Below are 18,052 nucleotides of genomic sequence, written 5' to 3' on the forward strand. Positions count from 1 at the left end.
TGATGGCTCTGTGGGCCGGTGGAGCTCCTGTGAGGAGGAGACGAGAGACTGGGGTGGACAGAGGCGGGGCTGGGGCTTGGAAGATTCTCTAAAGACACCAGAACATCAGGAATGTTTATCATTGGAACTTCCGGGAGACGTGGGTTGGATCCCTGGCTTGGGAAGATCCTCTGGAGAAGGGAAATGCTACCCACTCCAGTATTCTGTTCTGGACAGTTCCATGGGCTGTATAGTCCATGGGGTGGCAAAGAGTCAGACACGACTGAGCGACTTTCACTTTTCCTGGTGGTTCAATGATTAGCACTCTGCACAGTTAGTGCAGGGGCCACGGGTTCGATCCCTGGTTGGGGAAGTAAGATCCCCCATGTGGCCAAAAAAAATTTTTTTTAAATAGGAATGTTTACTGTCAAGATGAACTCACCTGGTCGTTCCACCTGTGGATCAATGCCGAGCAGAAATGAGTGCATATGTTCACTACCATGAAAGCTCACAGCAGAGTTACTGTAACAGCCTGAAGCTGGAATGTCCACCTCCAGTAGATAGGATAAATGAATTGTGGTTTGCTCACCTGGCAAAATACTGTATTGCAATGAAAGCAAGCAATTACTCCATCTGACAAAAGTCGCACTGAGCGCAAGGAGCCAGACCCAGAGAGTGTGTGCTGTGTGATCCCACAGATGGGAAAAATCAAGAACCAGCAAAAGTAATCTACAGGGACAGTGTGTGTGTGTGGGGGGGGGTGGGGTGGGGTTGGGGGTCGGGTTCCTTGAGGGGTGATGCTCTAGGGAAGGGATGTGAAGGCAGTTTCTAGGGTGTGGGAAAGGAGCTCCGGGCGTGTGTCTGTAAAATCCTTGGAACTGCACCCTGGGGAGCTGTATACTGTGTGTCTGTGACACGTAAAGAAAATTAGGAAATGAAAGAGCATGCTGCACCCCGAGATTTATTTATTTATTAACATTTTGTCCACACTTCACGACTTGCGGGATCTTAGTTCCCTGACCACGGATTGAACCTGGGCCCTCCGCAGTGAGAGCACAGAGTCCTAATCACTGGACTGCCAGGGAATTCCCTGAAACCTGATATTTAGCAAATTCGACTTTGGGGATTTGGCTCAAAATGCTAGATAGTCCAAAAAAGGTGTAATAGAGAGAGGGAGTGAGGGGAGGGGAGGGGAGGGGAGCGGAGGCGGGCCCTCCCCACCAGCAGGGCCGAGGGCCCCTGGGGCTCTGCTGGCCGCCTTGGCCCAGCTTCCGGGGGTTCTGTGTCTTCCCCCCAGGTTCATGAACCACCGGGTTCCCGCCCACAAGAGGTACCAGCCCACGGAGTACGAGCATGCTGCCAACTGTGCGACCCACGCTGTGAGTCCTGGGGGGCCGAGAGCCACAGGAGGGCCAGGAGGCAGCCCGTTGCCCTTGGGGTCCATGCTCTCCTCCCAGGGCGCTGACCCGAGGGGGCCTGTCCCTCAGGCCTTCTTCCGTGGCCCCGGAAGAGGGAGTGGGATCCCAAGGGAAGGCCGTGTGGGTAAATGGGGCTGTGGCTCTGAGTGTGCCTCTCTTTGGTTTTAAGAACCTTCAGTGGCCCCCTAGTACCCAGTACAGTGTCCGGGCTCCGTAGAAGCTCCCAGCGCCAGGTCTTGGCCTGAATGTTGGCCCACCTCCCCCTGCCATGATCTTGCCCTCAGGTGCCAGCATCCTGAGCCCCACCTGCTGTTTCCAAACTAGAAGGCATGACCCAACGTCTTTGCACATGCTGTTCCCAGGGCCTGGAATACTTGCCATCTCCCCCACGAAATCCTGCTCTGGGCAGCGGTCCTTAAACCTTTGGGCCCCTTTGAGGATCTTAGGAAGATCCGGACCTATGCTGTCCAGCTTCGTAGCCACTGGCCTCACGCAGCTGAAATACGGCGCGTCTGAACTGACGTGTGCTGTGAGTGTAGACTACATGGCAGCTTTTGAAGACTCAGCATGAAAAAAAGGACGCAAGATATCTTAATTCTTTTTATATTAACGATGTGTTGAAATGATACTTTGGATATATGGGACTAAGCAAAATATATCAATAAAGTCAGTTTCATCTTTTTTTAATTTTTAAATAAAGTTTTTTCATTTTTAAAATGTGGCTACTAGAAAATCTAAAATTACCTGTGCTGGGACTTCCCTGGTGGTCCGGTGGCTAAGACTCTGAGCTCCCAGTGCAGGGGGCCCCGGGTTTGATCCCTGGTCAGGGAACTAGATCCTACATGCCGCAACTAAGAGTTTGCAGGCTGCAACTAAAGATCCTGCACACGGCAGTGAGGATTGAAGACGCCAAGTGCCACAGCTAAGACTCGGCGCAGCCAAGTACATAAATTAAAAATAATTAAAAGGAAAGTTTCCTGTGCCACCTGCATTGTATTAAGTAGTTCTATCGGCTGTAGCTACTGTAGAATCTCTCTCCAAAATAAGTGCTCCTAACACACAGAATTAGACAAAATCTTTTGGAGACCCTGTACCCCAACCCCCTCCCCGCCAGGGCTTTGGAGAACTCTGAGACTTCTCAGAGGAACCTAACGAAGATCTGAAGAGTGAGTTTTCCAGGTAGACATTGTGGGGAGGGACGTCTTCGGAGAGAACCCTGTGGGCAACAACGCGGCCGTGTGAAGCATCATGGCCAGCCTGGGGTGCTCGAGGCCGGGTTAGCAGTGGACATGGAGGATGGGGGCAGCGGCCAGAGATGCTTCCTGAAGACAGGAGATCCTGGCTTCCTGTTTTACCGCTACATCGTCTAGAGCTATGCTGTCCACTGTCCTGGTGTAGCTGTTGGATTTGAAGCTGAAACCAGTTAAGGTGAAATAAAATGAAGACGACAAGGCCTTAGTGGTACAGCCACATTTCAAGTGCTCGGCAGCTGTGTGGGCTTGGAGGCTACCATCCTGGGCAGTGCAGGTCTGGAACCTTCCCTCCACCATGGGAATTCTGTGGGGCAGTGCAGGTCTAGAATGTTTCTACCATGGTAGGGAGTTCTGTTGGGCAGTGCAGGTCTGGAGAAAACGCGTGGGGGTCGCCCCGGGGCTCCGCACTTGCCTGGCCCCGGCTCCAGAGCCCGACCTTGTAGCACCGCCCCCTCCCTGCCTCCAGCTCTGGATCATCCCCAGCATCCTCGGCAGTTCCAACCTCTACTTCCTGTCGGACGATGACTGGGAGACCATCTCCGCCTGGATCTACGGCCTCGGGCTCTGTGGGCTGTTCGTGGTGTCCACCGTGTTCCACACCATCTCCTGGAAGAAGAGCCACCTCAGGTACCTGCTGCCCAGCCCACAGGTGGGGGCGTGTGCGTGGCGGGGTCACCAGGGCTGGTGCCCACAGCGGGCCAAGGGGGAGGCGAGATGCCTCGGGCTGTGCTTGGCTGAGCAGAGAGGGGCCCAGGATGGAAGGCCTTGTGCCACGTTTGCTTCCGGCTGGCCGGGTTGAGTCCCCTCGGGGGACTCCCCTCACCCTCAGAAGCCTCGTTTGCTCCCCTCTGAGCAGCCGGAAGAGCAAGCTCCTCACTCCCGGGTCGTTATGAGGGACCCTTAGCTGTCACAGTAACTGCCCGTTTCTGGGCACCCCTAGGTTCCGGGCACTCTGCATCTGTCACTTTGGATCTCTCCAAAAATTCTGCAGTGTAGGCATTAACATCCTGGATTTTAATTTTGATTTGTTTTGTGGTAAATATGCATGGTGTAAAATTTACCATCTTGACCGTTTCCAAGTGTACCATCCAGTGGCATTAAGCACATTAACGCTGTTGTACAACCATCACCACCATCCACCCTCTGAATATTTTCATCTTCCCAAACTGAGGCCCTGTCTCCGTTAAACGCTAACTCCGCATCTCCTCCCAGCCCCTGGCACCGCCCTTCTACTTTCTGTCTCTGTGAGTTGTCTGCTGTGTACACCACATGTAAGTGGGATCATATACTACTTAGCCTTTTGTGAGCACAACGTCCTCAGAATTCATCCTCGTCATAGCAGGTGTCAGAATCGCCTTCCTTCTCAAGGCTGAATCATGTCTCACTGTGCAGTTGTTTATCCATTCTGCTGTTACGGACACTTGGGGTGCCTCTGCCCTTTGTCACTGGCTTCTTTGACTGACTGAGACTCATCCCGGGGCTCATCCACGTTGCAGCTTACAGAATCCCGGTTCTTGTGGATGACGACTCTGAATTTTGAAGGTGACAGGACAGGCTTAAGGTCACCTCGCTGGTCGTGTCCAAGCCAGAACTGATTCCAGGACTCCAGGGCCCCCACAGAGTGAGGGGACGCTCCGGTCCATTGTAGCAGCCGCAATGACCACTGGTCCCCATGTCCAGCGCCCCTCCTGCCCCCCAGAAGCCCTGTGACTGCTGTGTCCCACCCATCCTGCCCCCATTCTTTCCGTGGGTCCTGCTGGACCCCACTGTACGCTGCTGTAACGAATTCCCACACACGGAGTGTCCTGAAGCAACAGGAGCTTAGCCGCTCCCGGTTTAGGAGGCCAGAGTCTGAGACTAGTGAGTCAGTGGGGCCACGTCTCCAGGGGGGGGGACCCCGTATTTCCTTCTCCGGCTTCTGGTGGCTCCTGTGGTTCCTCGGCTTGTGGCCGCGTCACTCCAGTCTCCGCCTCTGTCTCCATAGGCCTGCCTTCTGTGCATCTGTGTGTCCCAGTCCCCCCTCTCCTTTTCCTTCTAAAGACGCCAGTCCCTGGGTGTGGGGCCCACACATCAGTGGTGTGACTGTGCCGCCCTCTGGTGTCCTCATCTGTGATGTGGTGGATGAAATAACGGCCCCTACCTGCCCAGGTGGGATTAAAGAGGTCATGCTTAAGAGCTTTGCACGGTGCTCTGATTATAGGATGTGCTCTGTACATGTCAGCTGTTGTCACTCGCTGTATTTCTAGGGAGAAAATCAGTTAGCCCAGCATCAGACACAAAACACTGGCCGTTTAGAGGGCTGCAGTGACCAGACTGAATCACAGTTTGTATTCGTTATCTACTGCCGAGTAACAAATTATCCTGAATCATGGAGACTTCAAATAATGATCAACTCCAATTCTCTCTCTCTAAGCTTCAGAGAGGCAGGAATTGGGGAGCTTCTCTGTGTGGTTCTGGTCCAAGGTTGCTGAAGTGGTCAAGATGCTGCCGGGGCTTCCAGGGGCTGCAGAAGCCACTTCCAAGGCTGCTGCCTTGCAGGGCCGGCGCATCGGTGCTGGATCCTTGGGGGGTGCTTGGTTGTTCCCACGTGGACCTCTCCACGGCCCCGTGGCTTGTTCCCCTCCGTGGTTAGCGATCCAAGAGAACAAGGCGGAGGTTGTCGTGTCTTTGTGACTGAGCTTCAGAAGCCACACGCCGGCACTTGTGTAACCTCACATGGGTTCCCCACGGTTGGTGTGCTCGCCGTGGGAAGGGCTGATGCGGGTGTGAGGACCAGGAGGGGGGGCCCCTTGGGTACCATTCTGGAGGCTGCACCACGCTGGCCAGGCATGTTACGGAGTGTCGCCTGCCCTTGAAGGCGAGGTCATAATGGAAACAGGTGACGTGTGTGAGCACTTCCTGTTCTGTGTGGTGCTGAGTCCTGACCCTCTTCACCCTCACCCTGTGGTAGGATGCCAGTATTCCTCCCCGTTTCACAGATGAGGGAGCTGAGACCGCGGAGAGCAGGTACTTGCTCAGGGTCATCGTTCCTCCGTGGTGGGGTTGGCATCCGAACCCAGGCCTTCTGGCTCCAGAACTTGGACCTGAACTGGAATACCAGAACCCAGAGGGTCTTCAGGGGCACCTAGGTTTGCTGGTTTAGTGAAAAGAGACTAAATATTTAATTTTCCATGTTTTCTTCTGCTTGCCGTGCTTCTATTGAGTATTTTTTAGTTCATTTTTATTTTTTTTAACTGAAGCGTAGTTGGTTTACAATCTTCTGTTAGTTTCAGGTGTATAGCAAAGTGATTCAGTTATACACACACACATGTACTTTTTCAGATTCTCTTCCCATATAGGTTATTAAAAATGTTGAGTATAGTTGAATTTTTTTCATTGTTTAATGGAAGTATAATTGATGTACAGCATAAGTTGCAGGTGTACAATTAGTGATTCACAATTTTTTAAAGATTATATTCCACTTATAGTTACTGCGAAACACTGGCTCTAGTCCCCTTGGTGTATGATACATCCTTGTAGCTTATTTTATTGTGTTTTATTACTCAATATTTATTTAGCCACATCTCAAGGGATGCAGGATCTTAGTTCCCTAACCAGGGATTGAACCAGGGCCACCGCAGAGAAAGCACCCAGTCCTACCCACTGGACCGCAGGGGAACTCCCCTCCTAGCTTGTTTTATAGGTAACAGTTTGTATCTCTTCATCTCCTTCCACCCCTCCCCTCTCCCCTCCCCACTGGTGACCTCCTCTGTTCTCTATGTCTGTGAGTCTGTCTTTTGCAGACTGTGTTTTTCTCTCTCTGTTGTGAGTCTGTGTTTTTTTAAGCTACTGAATTTTTTATCATTTGAAATCTTTCGAAAAGCCCAGAATGTAAAACAGGATGCAGAGTTGCTTTGATCAAAGTAGAAGAGGAGGATGTCAGGGAAGGAGGGTCCTTGACGGGACCCCCGAGGTGTCTCCGTTCAGCCCCTGGGGTGACAGGGAGCCTGGCTGGAAAAACACTGCCTTGGTTGCTCACAGATGGGGACACTGAGGCCCGAGGGGTCATGGCTGGATGGAGGCTCACCAGCCCTGCGCCCAGGCGCCGCCCCCCGCCCAGCCCCGCACAAAGCCCGTTTGTCCAGGTTGGGCCCCCGTAACCCGCCTTCTCTGCTGCAGGACGGTAGAGCATTGTCTGCACATGTCGGACCGCATGGTCATCTATTTCTTCATTGCGGCGTCCTACGCGCCCTGGTGAGTGTCTCTGCGGGTCCCCGAGTGAGGCGGGGGCTGGGGCTGGCTTCCTCTCCTTCCCTTCTTCAAATTTCCCTGCATGTTTGGCTGGGTGATCTGTGACCTCAGCACAAGAATGTAGGTAAAAGGGCACCCTCCACGCCTTCTCCTTCCTAGAAGCCATGACTTAGCGCCAGTTTCCTGTGTATCCTTCCAGGGTGATTTTGTGTAGAAAAGAGCAAATGTGTATGTACGTGTATATGTATAGACATGCATTTGCATACATGCATATGCATATATGCAAATACACACACACACATATATATATTCACACTTACACTTTCCTACTTTATTTTTTTAAAGTCTTTATTGATCTTGTTACAATATTGCTTCTGTTTTACCTTTTGGTTTTTTGGCCACGAGGCACGTGGAACCCCAGCTCCCTGACCAGGGATCCAACCGAGACCCCCTGCCTTGGAGGGTGATGTCCTAACCAGTGGACCACCAGGGAAGTCCCTATTCTTTCCTACGTTCATGCTCAGTAGCTCGGTGGTGTCTGACTCTTTGTGACCCCATGGACTGCAGCCCTCCAGGCTCCTCTGTCCACGGGGATTCTCCAGGCAAGATACTGGGGTGGGTAGCCATACCCTCCTCCTGGGGATCTTCCCCACCCAGGGATCGAGCCCAGGTCTCCCACGTTGCAGGCAGATTCCTACTTGAATAGAAAAGGAAGGATACTGTTACAAACGCTGAAGTCGGCTTTCACTCTCTTAGTCATGGTCTGGGGGAACCTCTTTTCATATTAGTACCATGAAGATTTCCCCATTCCTTTGTTATAGCAGCATACTATTCCCCGGCCGCCCCTCCTTATGAGTGTTTATGACGTCAGGACGCCCCTTCCTTCGCTGTAACACACAGGGCTGCTGTGAATGTCCTTGCTGATGGGTCATTCAGCACATGTGCATGGTTCGGTTGCCTGGAAACAGGTGAAACTGCTGAGCCAGCCTGTTTAGAGCTACAGAAGCCCCAGGTTCTTAAGCCGAGCCTCATCTTTGTGGGGTGAACGCCGAACTTGGAGGCCCAGTGGCAGGAGTGGGCCTTAGTCCCTTGGCTAACTGTTGCCAAGGCACCTTGCACAGATTGTACCGGTTTAAACTCCCCCGGCAGGGACCTCCCTGGGGGTCTGGTGGTTGAGAAACCGCCTGCCAGTGCAGGGGGGACGTGGGTTCAATCCCTGGGCCGGGAAGCTCTCATATTTTGCAGTGTGGCTGTGCTCATGGACCACAGCTGCTGACCCTGCTCTCTAGGGCCCGGGAGCCACAGCTGCGGAAGCCGGCCCACCCTGGAGCCTGTGCGTGTTGGCCTCCAAGGCATGGGAGCCACAGAAAGGCTTGTCCCAGTTTTGCCCAGGGAACTCCAGTGTTTGGCTGTCGTAAATGGAGTGTTCTTTTTCATTATGTCAACTAATAAGTGGGTTCAGTTGGTGCACACGAAGGCGACTTGCCTTCGGACCACGTTTTGTTGAGATGTGCCTGGCAGGGGGGCGGTCCACACAGGGAATTCCCACATCCCGCGGCCGGCCCCCCCGGATGGAGAAGCCATGTGTCCAGCCCTTCCCCAGCCCGCGGCTCCCGGGGTTGGTGTCCACATCCTGTGGTCGGCCGTCTTGGGGCAGCTTTGCCCGATGTCATCTTCCATGTGAAGGGAATCATCATTCTTTCCGGTCTCGCTTTCAGGCGGCCTTGTGTGGTGAGGGTCACGGAGTCACGGTCCAGACTCCTTGCTGGGCAGTGTTCTGGATGAATGAACCAGAGGTGTCCGTCTCCTGTGACAGCCAGTCTGCAGGGTTTCCAAGCTTGGGGTGATTATGGATCCACGGTGGGTCCTCTGGTTGTTCTCGTGAGGGTGTGGCGGTGAACTGAGGAGTGGGTGGGGCTTGAAGCAGGATATTCACTTGGTTTTATTTTATTTGTTCTGTGGACTGTTTTTAAAGTCTTTATTGAATTTGTTACAGCATTGCTTCTGTTTCACGTTTTGGTTTTTTGGCTGTGAGTCATTTGGTTTCTCAGCTCCCGATCAGGGATTAAATCTGCTCCCCCCCTGCATCAAAAGGCGAAGTCTTAACCACTGGACCGTTAGGGAAGTCCTTGGTTTTATCTTTTGGACCGAAGGATGGTGCCTTGGGAGCAAGGAGGTGCAAGGAGGCTGATGCAAGGAGCTGGGAGAGAGATGGTTGTGGCCGGGGCCATGGCAGTGGCCTTGGAGTTGAGAGGATGGATGGATGGATGGTAAATGTATTTACAGGAAACTGAGGGGGAACTGTGAGTGACTGAAGGTGGGGAGGAATACCCAGGTTTCTGGCTTCCCCCAGGAAATCGGCCCATGCTGCTGTCAGCCTGGAGACGTGATCAGAGGCAGCCCGTGCCCGGCTGAGCTTTGTGGGAGGAGGGCACGTATAAACTAGGATGCTCTGGTTGTCAGATGCCCAGTGGGCTGGTGTACGCGGGCCCTGGAAAGAACGGTCAGTCCCGGGTTAGGGGCTGCTGTGGGTAGGTGGGGGCCCCTGGAGATGCAGAGCGCAGCAGAGGGAAGCCAGGAACGATGGGAGGGTGCCTCCCGATGGCCCCGGGCCGCCCCAGGCACCACCTGCAGTTCCCAGGAGTCGGGTGATCTCTGGTTTCTTTTTTGGATGTTGCGAGTTAGAGTAAAGCTAGCTTTTGTACTTGGCCGCAGTAACCGTCCTTGAGTGAGATTTCTGGAACCACCCTCTGACTGTCCCCCGCCTTGGCTGGTTCAGTGCCTGGGTTTCTGTCCTTTATCCCTGATGCTGATGGTCTGGGCACCGACTTCGTGCCCATTGAATGCTGGTGTCTGAGGATGTGGCTGTGAACAGAGACACAGGCCTCTGTCCTTGTGGGACTTAGCGTCTCCCGGAGGATGCGGACTTTGTCCCGACACTGACGCAGAGATAGAACCGCCACTGTGGTCCAAGCTGCGGAGGGGGGACGCAGGAGCGGAGAAGGGGAGATGTTTCCTGGTTTGCGAGCTGTGTCGGGGGGAAGGGTCGGCAGAACCTGGTGGTTGACCGGATGTGGGGTTGAGAGAGGATCAGAGGCGATGACAGTGTCCTACCTAGACACCCGGCTGCATGGGGGAACGGAGACGGGAGACAAGGGTTTGTGGAATGATTTGTGGGTAGTTTTCTTCACAGTGCTCTGGTTGAGGGGGTGGAGGCGTGAATGACTCTGGGTCCCCTCATCCCTGCCTCAATCTGAAAAAAACTCAATCTGTGTTTTGGTTTTTATTTTTGTTCTTTAAAATTTTATTTATTTATTTTTGGCTGCGCTGGGTCTTGGTTGCTGTGTAGGTTTTCTCTAGTTGCGGCGAGCAGGGGCTACATCTCTTTGTGGTGGCTGCTCTGGTTGCGGAGCGCGGGCTCTCGGCTGCTCAGACTTCAGTGGGGGCGGCTCCCGGCTCTAGAGCGCAGGCTCAGTAGCTGTGGCGCAGGGGCTTGGTTGCTCCGAGACAGGTGCGATCTTCCCAGACCAGGGATCGAACCCGCGTCTTCTGCATTGGCAGGCAGCATCTTTACTGCTGAGCCACCAGGGAAGCCCCTTTATTTTCGTTTTTGATAGATTAGACTTACATACAAGATTCTAGCCTATCACCTTTACTTAAAGAAGGGGTCTAAAAGGTGGTCGAAAGGCTCCGGCATTGCTGAGAGAGAACAGTTGTGGCATCAGACCACACGAGGCCCTGGTCCTGATCAGCCTTTCCGGAGCCACATGTCCTGGGACAACTGCCGAGTCTGTCCGAGCCTCAGTCTCCTGGCCTTTACAATGGAGGCAGCGATATTACCCCGTCCCCCAGCTGTTGTGAAGAGGGACAATGGTGACCTGCACACAGATGCCATTCACGCAATTAACCAGGCAGGGAGGATCGTGTCACGAATGATCAAGAAAACTGGCTGGGTCGAGGGTGACACAGAAGCTTCCTTTCCGCAGTGCTTCAGAAAACTACTAATAATCAAGTCATAAATATTGAGGAGCACAGAAGACAAGTCACCGTCTTTTGGAACCAGAGTCCCTTCTGCAGGAATCTAGCGTGCTTCTGTGCAGTCAGGTTGTACAGACGGCGGCATAGGCCGGAGGCAGGAATGCATGCTCGCGGGGCTGGAGAGAGGGTTTAGGACCAGCCTCCTGGCCTGGGGCACAGGCCTGCATTGTCCGGGGCCCCTGGCTCTGCAGCCATTTCCTAAGCCGGGGTCCCCATCCTCCGAGCTCTAATGCCTGATGACCTGAGGTGGAACTGATGTAATAATAATAATAAAAAATAAAGTGTATAATAAGTGTAATGTGCTCGAATCATCACGAAACCATCCCCTCCCCAGTCCATGGAAAAATTGTCTTCCACGAAACCTGTCCCTGGTCCCTCAAAGGTTGGGGACAGCTGGAGCCAAAGCCTAAGCCAACAGCTGGAACCAAAGGCTGGGCTCTGTAGGCACCTGGCCCAGGAGACACCACTTGGCTCGAGCAGCGGAGAGAAAAACCCACTTTTCCGGGAGTCTGGGGAGAGAGTCTCAGGAATGGGGAGGGAAGGAAGGAGTTCCTCCTGCAACGTCCCGTCTACTGCCAAACTGCTGGCTGCAGAGGGAGAAATTCATGAGGCCCAGCTCAGCTGTCACCCAGCAGGCAGGACTTGCCTGGTGGTCCAGTGGGTAGGAGTCCGTCTGCCAATGCAGGGGACACGGGTTCGATCCCTGCCCCGGGAAGATACCGCGAGCTGCGGGGCAACTAATTCCGGGCGCCAGGAAACGCCCTCTGGTTTGAGATGCCCTTTTTCTTCATGGTGGGACATCCTCAGTGTTGCTGACTTGGCTCGAATAATTGCATACAGTTTCGTCTTCTCTGTCTCTCCACGTGTCCTCTGTGAGGGGCCACATCCCACACGTGCAGCCACAGGGGTCTGTGTCCCTGGGAGGGGCTGGCTGTGGAAGGCGAGGTCCCAGGCCTGCCCCGGCACCCCCTCAGGCCCCTGTGCCCTCCCGTCCTGCCTCCCAGGCTGAACCTCCGCGAGCTGGGCCCCTGGGCCTCCCACATGCGGTGGCTGGTGTGGATCATGGCCTCGGTCGGCACCGTCTACGTCTTCTTCTTTCATGAGCGGTAAGCCGGGGCCGGGGGAGAGGGGGCGGGGTCTCGGGGGGGGGGGGGCCGGGTGCCTCCATCAGGGCCTCCTCCCTGCCCCTGGCGGGACGAGACGGCAGGATGTGCCCAGAAGCTTGTGGGCACACAGCCACGCCTGTCTCCCCTGTGTCCAGGCCCATCGGCGGTCCCCAGGCCCACAGTCCATAGGGTCAGTGTGAGGAGGTTAAAATTAAAAGGTCATTGTTGGGGCTTCGACCCGCTGAATGGGGTCTTCCTGAAGCTGTGTTAGCAGATGAGAAGGAGGGTGTCCCAGGGCCGCCCACCCCCTTCCATCCTGCTGAGAGACAGGATGGAAATGAGGACGTGGGGGAAGGAAGCAGCTGGAGAAGGGAAAGGCAGCCGCAGACCCCTGGACTGTCCGAGGACGGCAGACGGGAGTTGGTTGGTGCAGCCGCTCGGATGGATGGAGAGCGATTGCTCGAGCCTTGTGGTGAAAGGTGCTGGGATCGAATAGTAATGCCTGCCCTGGGTTGAGCAAGGGAGGAGCCCCCAGGCACGCTATGCCCACCCAGCATTTGCCACTCTCGAATGTCAGTTCACTGGTGTGGAAACCAAGCCTCAGAGAGGGACAGGGACCCGCCCACGGCCACCTGGCTCTGCCAGCACTTACTGGGTGCAGCTGGATGAAACCCGAGCTCAGGGGTGCTGGCCAGGGGACAGAGTCCCCTTCCATTACTCTTGCGGCAGGGGGGTGTCCCCTCCCAACCACAATGGGGGAGGTGCTGCTCACAGGGAGGCCTTGTCTTCCCGGCAGGTACAAGCTGGTGGAGCTGCTCTGCTATGTCGTCATGGGCTTCTTCCCCGCCCTGGTCGTCCTTTCCATGGTAAGTCACCCCCACCCGCTGTGGGGCTCGCGTCTGGCTGGAGGGGGCCCCGAGTGGTACTGGAGATGGTGAGGTTGAGCCTGCTGCCCCGGCAGATGGCAATCTGAGGCTGGGGGTCCGCATGACTCGCCGGCCAAGGCGGGAGACGTGCAGGTCACCCTGGGCTTGGCTCCTCGGTTCTGGGGCTCCTCCTCTCTCTGCTTCACCTCATTGGGTTCATTAATTTCTCTGGGCTCCAGTTTTCCCGCTTATTTAGGGATCAGCTAAGAAAACTCAGGGAAAGTGACGGGAAGGGTGCCTGCAACAGAGTAAGTCCCTGCTGGCTAAATTAAATCTATAATAATAATAACATAGGTGGCCATGGAGGCGGAGCTGAGTCTCCAGCTTGTGACAGCCCCCTTAGCGTTCCTACTCAACATTTTCCCTGTGAAAATGTGAGTTGTTTGTTGTTCAGTCGCTAAGGCGTGTCCTACTCTTTTGCGACCCCATGGATTGCAGCACGCCAGACTTCCCAGTTCTTCACTGTCTCCCAGAGTTTGCTCAAATTCATGTCCATTGAGTTGGTAATGTATGTCCATTGAGTCCGTAACGTGAGTTATCTAATGCCTCTTCACGAAAAACAGAAAAGATATACAACAAACCATTACGGATGGTTAACAGGCACGTCTATGTGGATATGCAGACATGATGACTTGTGTGCTTTTCTTTTACAAAATAATGGGATCACCCTGTACAAACTGTTCTACCACACGCTTGTCTCACTTGGCGTGATGTTGAGGGCCCGTCACGCAGAGCCGTACCTGCCTCGGGAGAGTGTTGTGAAGATGGTATCGGGTAACTCACGTCAGGCCCTGAGGATGGGGCATGGCAAGCAGTCCATGCTGAGAAGTGCTACTGTGATATGTCTTTAATAGTCAGGCATCACCCCATGGAGGGCTGGGTGCGTGCTTGTACATACCTTCAATGAAAAGCTCCCCAGCTGTTCCGAAGACCAAGGTGGGTCCCCACGTGGGGAGGTAGATAAATCCCCACGAGACTGCACTGTGGAAGTGATGTATCAGATTGACAGGCGTGGCCTGAGCCCCCTTATCTTAAGTGATCTGTCCCTCTGGGCACATACATGCTTATGAAGTGTGTACCCTGTATTGTGTGCATCTAGACGAGTCTGGAAGGATACCATCAGACACTTATTGGTGGTGAGCAGTGAGACCTGTGGGAAGGGGGCCCAGGAGACAGGGCGGTAGGTTCTTAGGCCCCTGTCCCTCCTGGTCTCCTGGAGCCCTCGTAACAACCACCCAGGGGTCACTCGTGCTCATCTCAGAGGGCTGCGAATGCTGCTCTTTTCTTACTGCTTTTTGTTTTTCTCTAAAATGGTTCGCCATGGATCAGTTCAGTTCAGTTGCTCAGCCATGTCTGAATCTTTGTGACCCCATGGACCACAGCATGCCAGGCTTCCCAGTCCATCACCAACTCTCAGAGCTTGCTCAAACTCATGTCCATTGAGTCGGTGATGCCATCCAACCATCTCATCCTCTGTCATCCCCTTCTCCTCCTGCCCTCAATCTTTCCCAGCATCAGGGTCTTTTCAAATGAGTCAGCTCTTCGAATCAGGTGGGCAAAGTATTGGAGTTTCAGCATCAGTCCTTCCAGTGAATATTCAGCACTGATTTCCTTTAGGATGGACTGGTTGGATCTCCTTGCAGTCCAAGAGACTCTCAAGAGTCTTCTCCAATACCACAGTTCAAAAGCATCAGTTCTTTGGCGCTCAGCTTTCTGTATAGTCCACTCTCACGTTCATACCATGGATACATACTACTTTTTAAGAACTGTGATAACATACACATACAGTTTATGGTTTTAGCCATCTTTAAGGGTACAGTTCAAGGGCGTGAAGTTCATTCATCTTGTGCAGCCATCACCAGCGTCCTTCCACAGGACTGTCTCATCTTCCCACACCCTGTCCCCACTAAATCTCAGTCCTTACCCGTTCCCCCCAACCCAGCCCCTGGTGGCCAGACAGCCACTGTGCTTTCCAACCATGAATTTGACTTGTTCAGGTTGTCAAAGCCTACGGTCGCTGTCCTTCTGCATCTGGTTTATTTCGCTTTGCACAATGTCCTTGAGGTTTCCCCCGTGTTGTATCATGTGTCAGAGTCTCCTCCTTTTTCAAGACTGAGTAATACTCCATCGTATAAACGAACACGGATACCATTCTGCGTATCCATTCTCCTCCCGGTGGATGCTTGGGTTGCTCCCTGCTTTTGGCAGCTGCAAATGATGTGCCAGTGAACTTGGTTGTACAAGTATCTGTGTGTGTCTCTGCTTTCCCTTCTTTGATGTATTGCTTTTTAGGAAAGACAAAAAGCTACGACATACCCTTTGAAATGTTGACCGAAATGTGTTACACACGAGGATGAATCGGCGCGGCAGGGGTGGGGTGGAAGAATTCATGACATCGGTGTGTGGAGATGCCCCTCCTGGGACTCTGGGCGGCCCCGCCGCCCACGTGTCTTCTTGTCTGGGGTGGCAGGGGGAGGGCTGGGTGGTTTTGGTCTTGCCGGCCGCTCATCTGACCTGTGCTCATCCTTGTCCTTGCCGACAGCCCAACACCGAGGGCATCTGGGAGCTGGTGACCGGAGGGGTCTTCTACTGCTTGGGCATGGTGTTCTTCAAGAGTGACGGGAGGATCCCCTTTGCCCATGCCATCTGGCACCTCTTTGTGGCATTCGGTGCTGGCACACACTACTATGCCATCTGGAGGTACTTGTATCTGCCCAGCGCCCTGCAGGCCAAGGTATCCAAGTGAGGCCGCGCAGCACGCCTGGGGACATGTAGGCCTTTGGGGCAGAGCATCACGGGGCATGTTCCTGCAAACCGAGCCCAGCGCACAGCGTCCAGGCCCGTCAGCCCTCCCGCGGGTGGAGCTTTCAGTGGGTCCGAGATCACTTCTGCTGATATGCCAGACCATCCCTTGGGTTCTAGGTGGGAGAGAAGGCATTTAGTCATTTTCACAGAGGAGAAATTAACCCTGTAGTGCATTTCTATTCTAGAGAGATGTTTCCTAAAACAACCAATGTTCACATCGTCAGAAAAGGGGGCAGACGGGGTCCTGGCCAGTTGAGGAATGACGGGCCCCATACATGCTTCTCAAGGCCCTGAGAAATCTATCGGGGAGTATGGTGTTATTGATACCCCAGGTGGCCTGCGCCTCCTTCTCTGCTACCAAAGTCCTGGCTGGGGAATTATCCCCTGCTCGGGGGCGGGGGGGGACGTCCCCCAGCTTGTAGATCAGGGATGGTGAGAATCCGTGACCGTGGCAGGCATCCCCGATCAGCTGCCGCGTGGTGCGGTTTCAGAATTCTTTCTGCGACTTCTCTGGGCAGCCACTGCCAATCGACTTGGCACTCGTGAGGGCACCTCTTGGCCTTGCCCGCCCCCGTGCGCTCTGCAGTGGGGTCGTGGCCAGACCACTTCGGCGTCTCCGTGCTGGGGAGCGGGCTTGGTCCCCTGGCAGGGGCAGCTGAGGGCCATGGGGGGGAGATGAGGGGCACCCAGAGCAGCCCGCCATCCTGCTGCTCTGCAGGGGGTTCTCCGCACAGAGGGCGGGCGGCGGGGGATGCGCCTCCAGTGCCTTGGCCGTTTCTTCTCTCGCCGACAAACCCAGAGACACGACGAGAGCCATTCACTGGGGTGGGGGGTGGGGGGCAAGCAGAGCCCAGGAGCTATTTGCTGGCTCCAGATTCAGGGTTTGTGGTGCAGGTTCTCAGTGGCTGCCGATCAGCCGCCCCTGGAGGCTCCTTGGATGAGCCCTGGAGGGAAGGCCTCGGGTCATCTGATGAGGATCTGGGCAGAGCGTCCGGGACACCCCCAACCTCCAAAGCCCATGGCAGTCCAAAGACCAGGAGGCTTCCAGGGGTGTGTCCTCAGCCCTCTCGCGGGGCCAGGCCGGCACTCGGGACTGGCACACAGGCATCTGCTAGGGAGGGAGCCAGGCCGCCTGCAGGGCCTGATCTGGCATCTCAGACCGCGTCAGGACCTCTGTCTCGTTAGACGGATGTCACTCTGAGACTCCCAGCCAGGGTCAAGTGGGCAGAAACAGGGTGCCTTACGCTGAGTTCTCGAACATTCCAGGGTGTTGTTTCAGGGCTCTGGCGTCTGGAACCCCACATCCAAGACGATATTGAGTCCTCTGACACATCCTCAGGTGGGTGGGTTTCTGAGCTTGGGAGTTTTTGTCCTCTTGCCTGGGTGTGTGTGTGTGTTTGTGCAAACGTGCCCTGTGAGCCCACCAAGGATTTCCTATCAGTTGGGGGTCAGGGTTGGAGGTGGGGGAGGGGAAACTTTGAGGGGGAGGGCAGGCTCGCCCTGGTGGGGGGCAGGGACCCTGTGACCCGACCTCTGCTGGGGTCGGAGGTGGGGGAGGGACCACGTGGGTCCTGGGATGCTGTTTAGGAAAACTCCCGAAGCATGGCACCATGGCAGGCGGAGACGACAGTCCCGTCACCGAGGGGCTGATGGGAACCGAAGCCCAGCGGCAGGGCCAGTGCTGAGTGTTCAAGACGCAGACCCGGGACTTCTGTACTGTCCCCGAGCCCCCGCTGAGCGCCTCTGATGCCTGCGTTTCCTCATGCTCCTTCTCCTGGGTGTTGGGTATGACATTTCTCCCTAGACGGCCCGCTCCTTTATCCCCACACCTTTGGAGGTGCCTGTTCCTCTGATGGGGACTCTGTTCACCCCTCATCCACCCAACTCCTATACATCCTTCAAAGCCCCACTCGGGCATTAGCACGGAAGCACTGCCGATCTTCCTCTGATTTAGGGGCTCCCCCTCTCTGCTTCCCAACGCCCCCTGTGCTCACCTGCCCACCCGTGTTCCTTCATCCCCTGGTACTTGTGCCTGCTGCCCCACACACGCTCCTGGAGGGGGGGACTGTGTCTTGCTAGACTCGGGACCAATTCCAGCATCCTCCCACCCCTTTGTGAAGGCTTGGGCCAGCTCCTTAGCCTCTCTGAGCCTCAGTGTCCTCTGCTGTCAGATGAGTGTGGTAAGGCAATACTTCGCAGGGTTTGTTTCAAGGGTCAGCAGGAGGCTGAATGTAAAACACTTCGGCCTGGTATCCTCATTAGCTCCCTGAGTTGGAAAGCAATCCCCGATGATGATA

At 54.8% G+C, this 18,052-nt stretch overlaps 1 protein-coding gene across 1 annotated transcript in view; it reads left to right on the forward strand.

Annotated features, from left to right (window-relative positions):
• Window positions 1-15,696, forward strand: part of MMD2 (monocyte to macrophage differentiation associated 2) — a 42,792-nt gene extending 27,096 nt beyond the window's left edge. The window contains exons 2-7 of the mRNA XM_061153754.1: window positions 1,277-1,358; window positions 3,117-3,277; window positions 6,809-6,883; window positions 11,923-12,024; window positions 12,821-12,890; window positions 15,493-15,696. Of these exons, the coding sequence (XP_061009737.1) occupies window positions 1,277-1,358; window positions 3,117-3,277; window positions 6,809-6,883; window positions 11,923-12,024; window positions 12,821-12,890; window positions 15,493-15,696 (694 nt within the window). The remainder of the gene's footprint in view (window positions 1-1,276; window positions 1,359-3,116; window positions 3,278-6,808; window positions 6,884-11,922; window positions 12,025-12,820; window positions 12,891-15,492) is intronic.
• The last annotated feature ends 2,356 nt before the right edge of the window (window positions 15,697-18,052 follow it).

The sequence above is a fragment of the Dama dama genome, chromosome 10 (assembly GCF_033118175.1).
Source record: "Dama dama isolate Ldn47 chromosome 10, ASM3311817v1, whole genome shotgun sequence".
Taxonomy (NCBI): domain Eukaryota; kingdom Metazoa; phylum Chordata; class Mammalia; order Artiodactyla; family Cervidae; genus Dama; species Dama dama.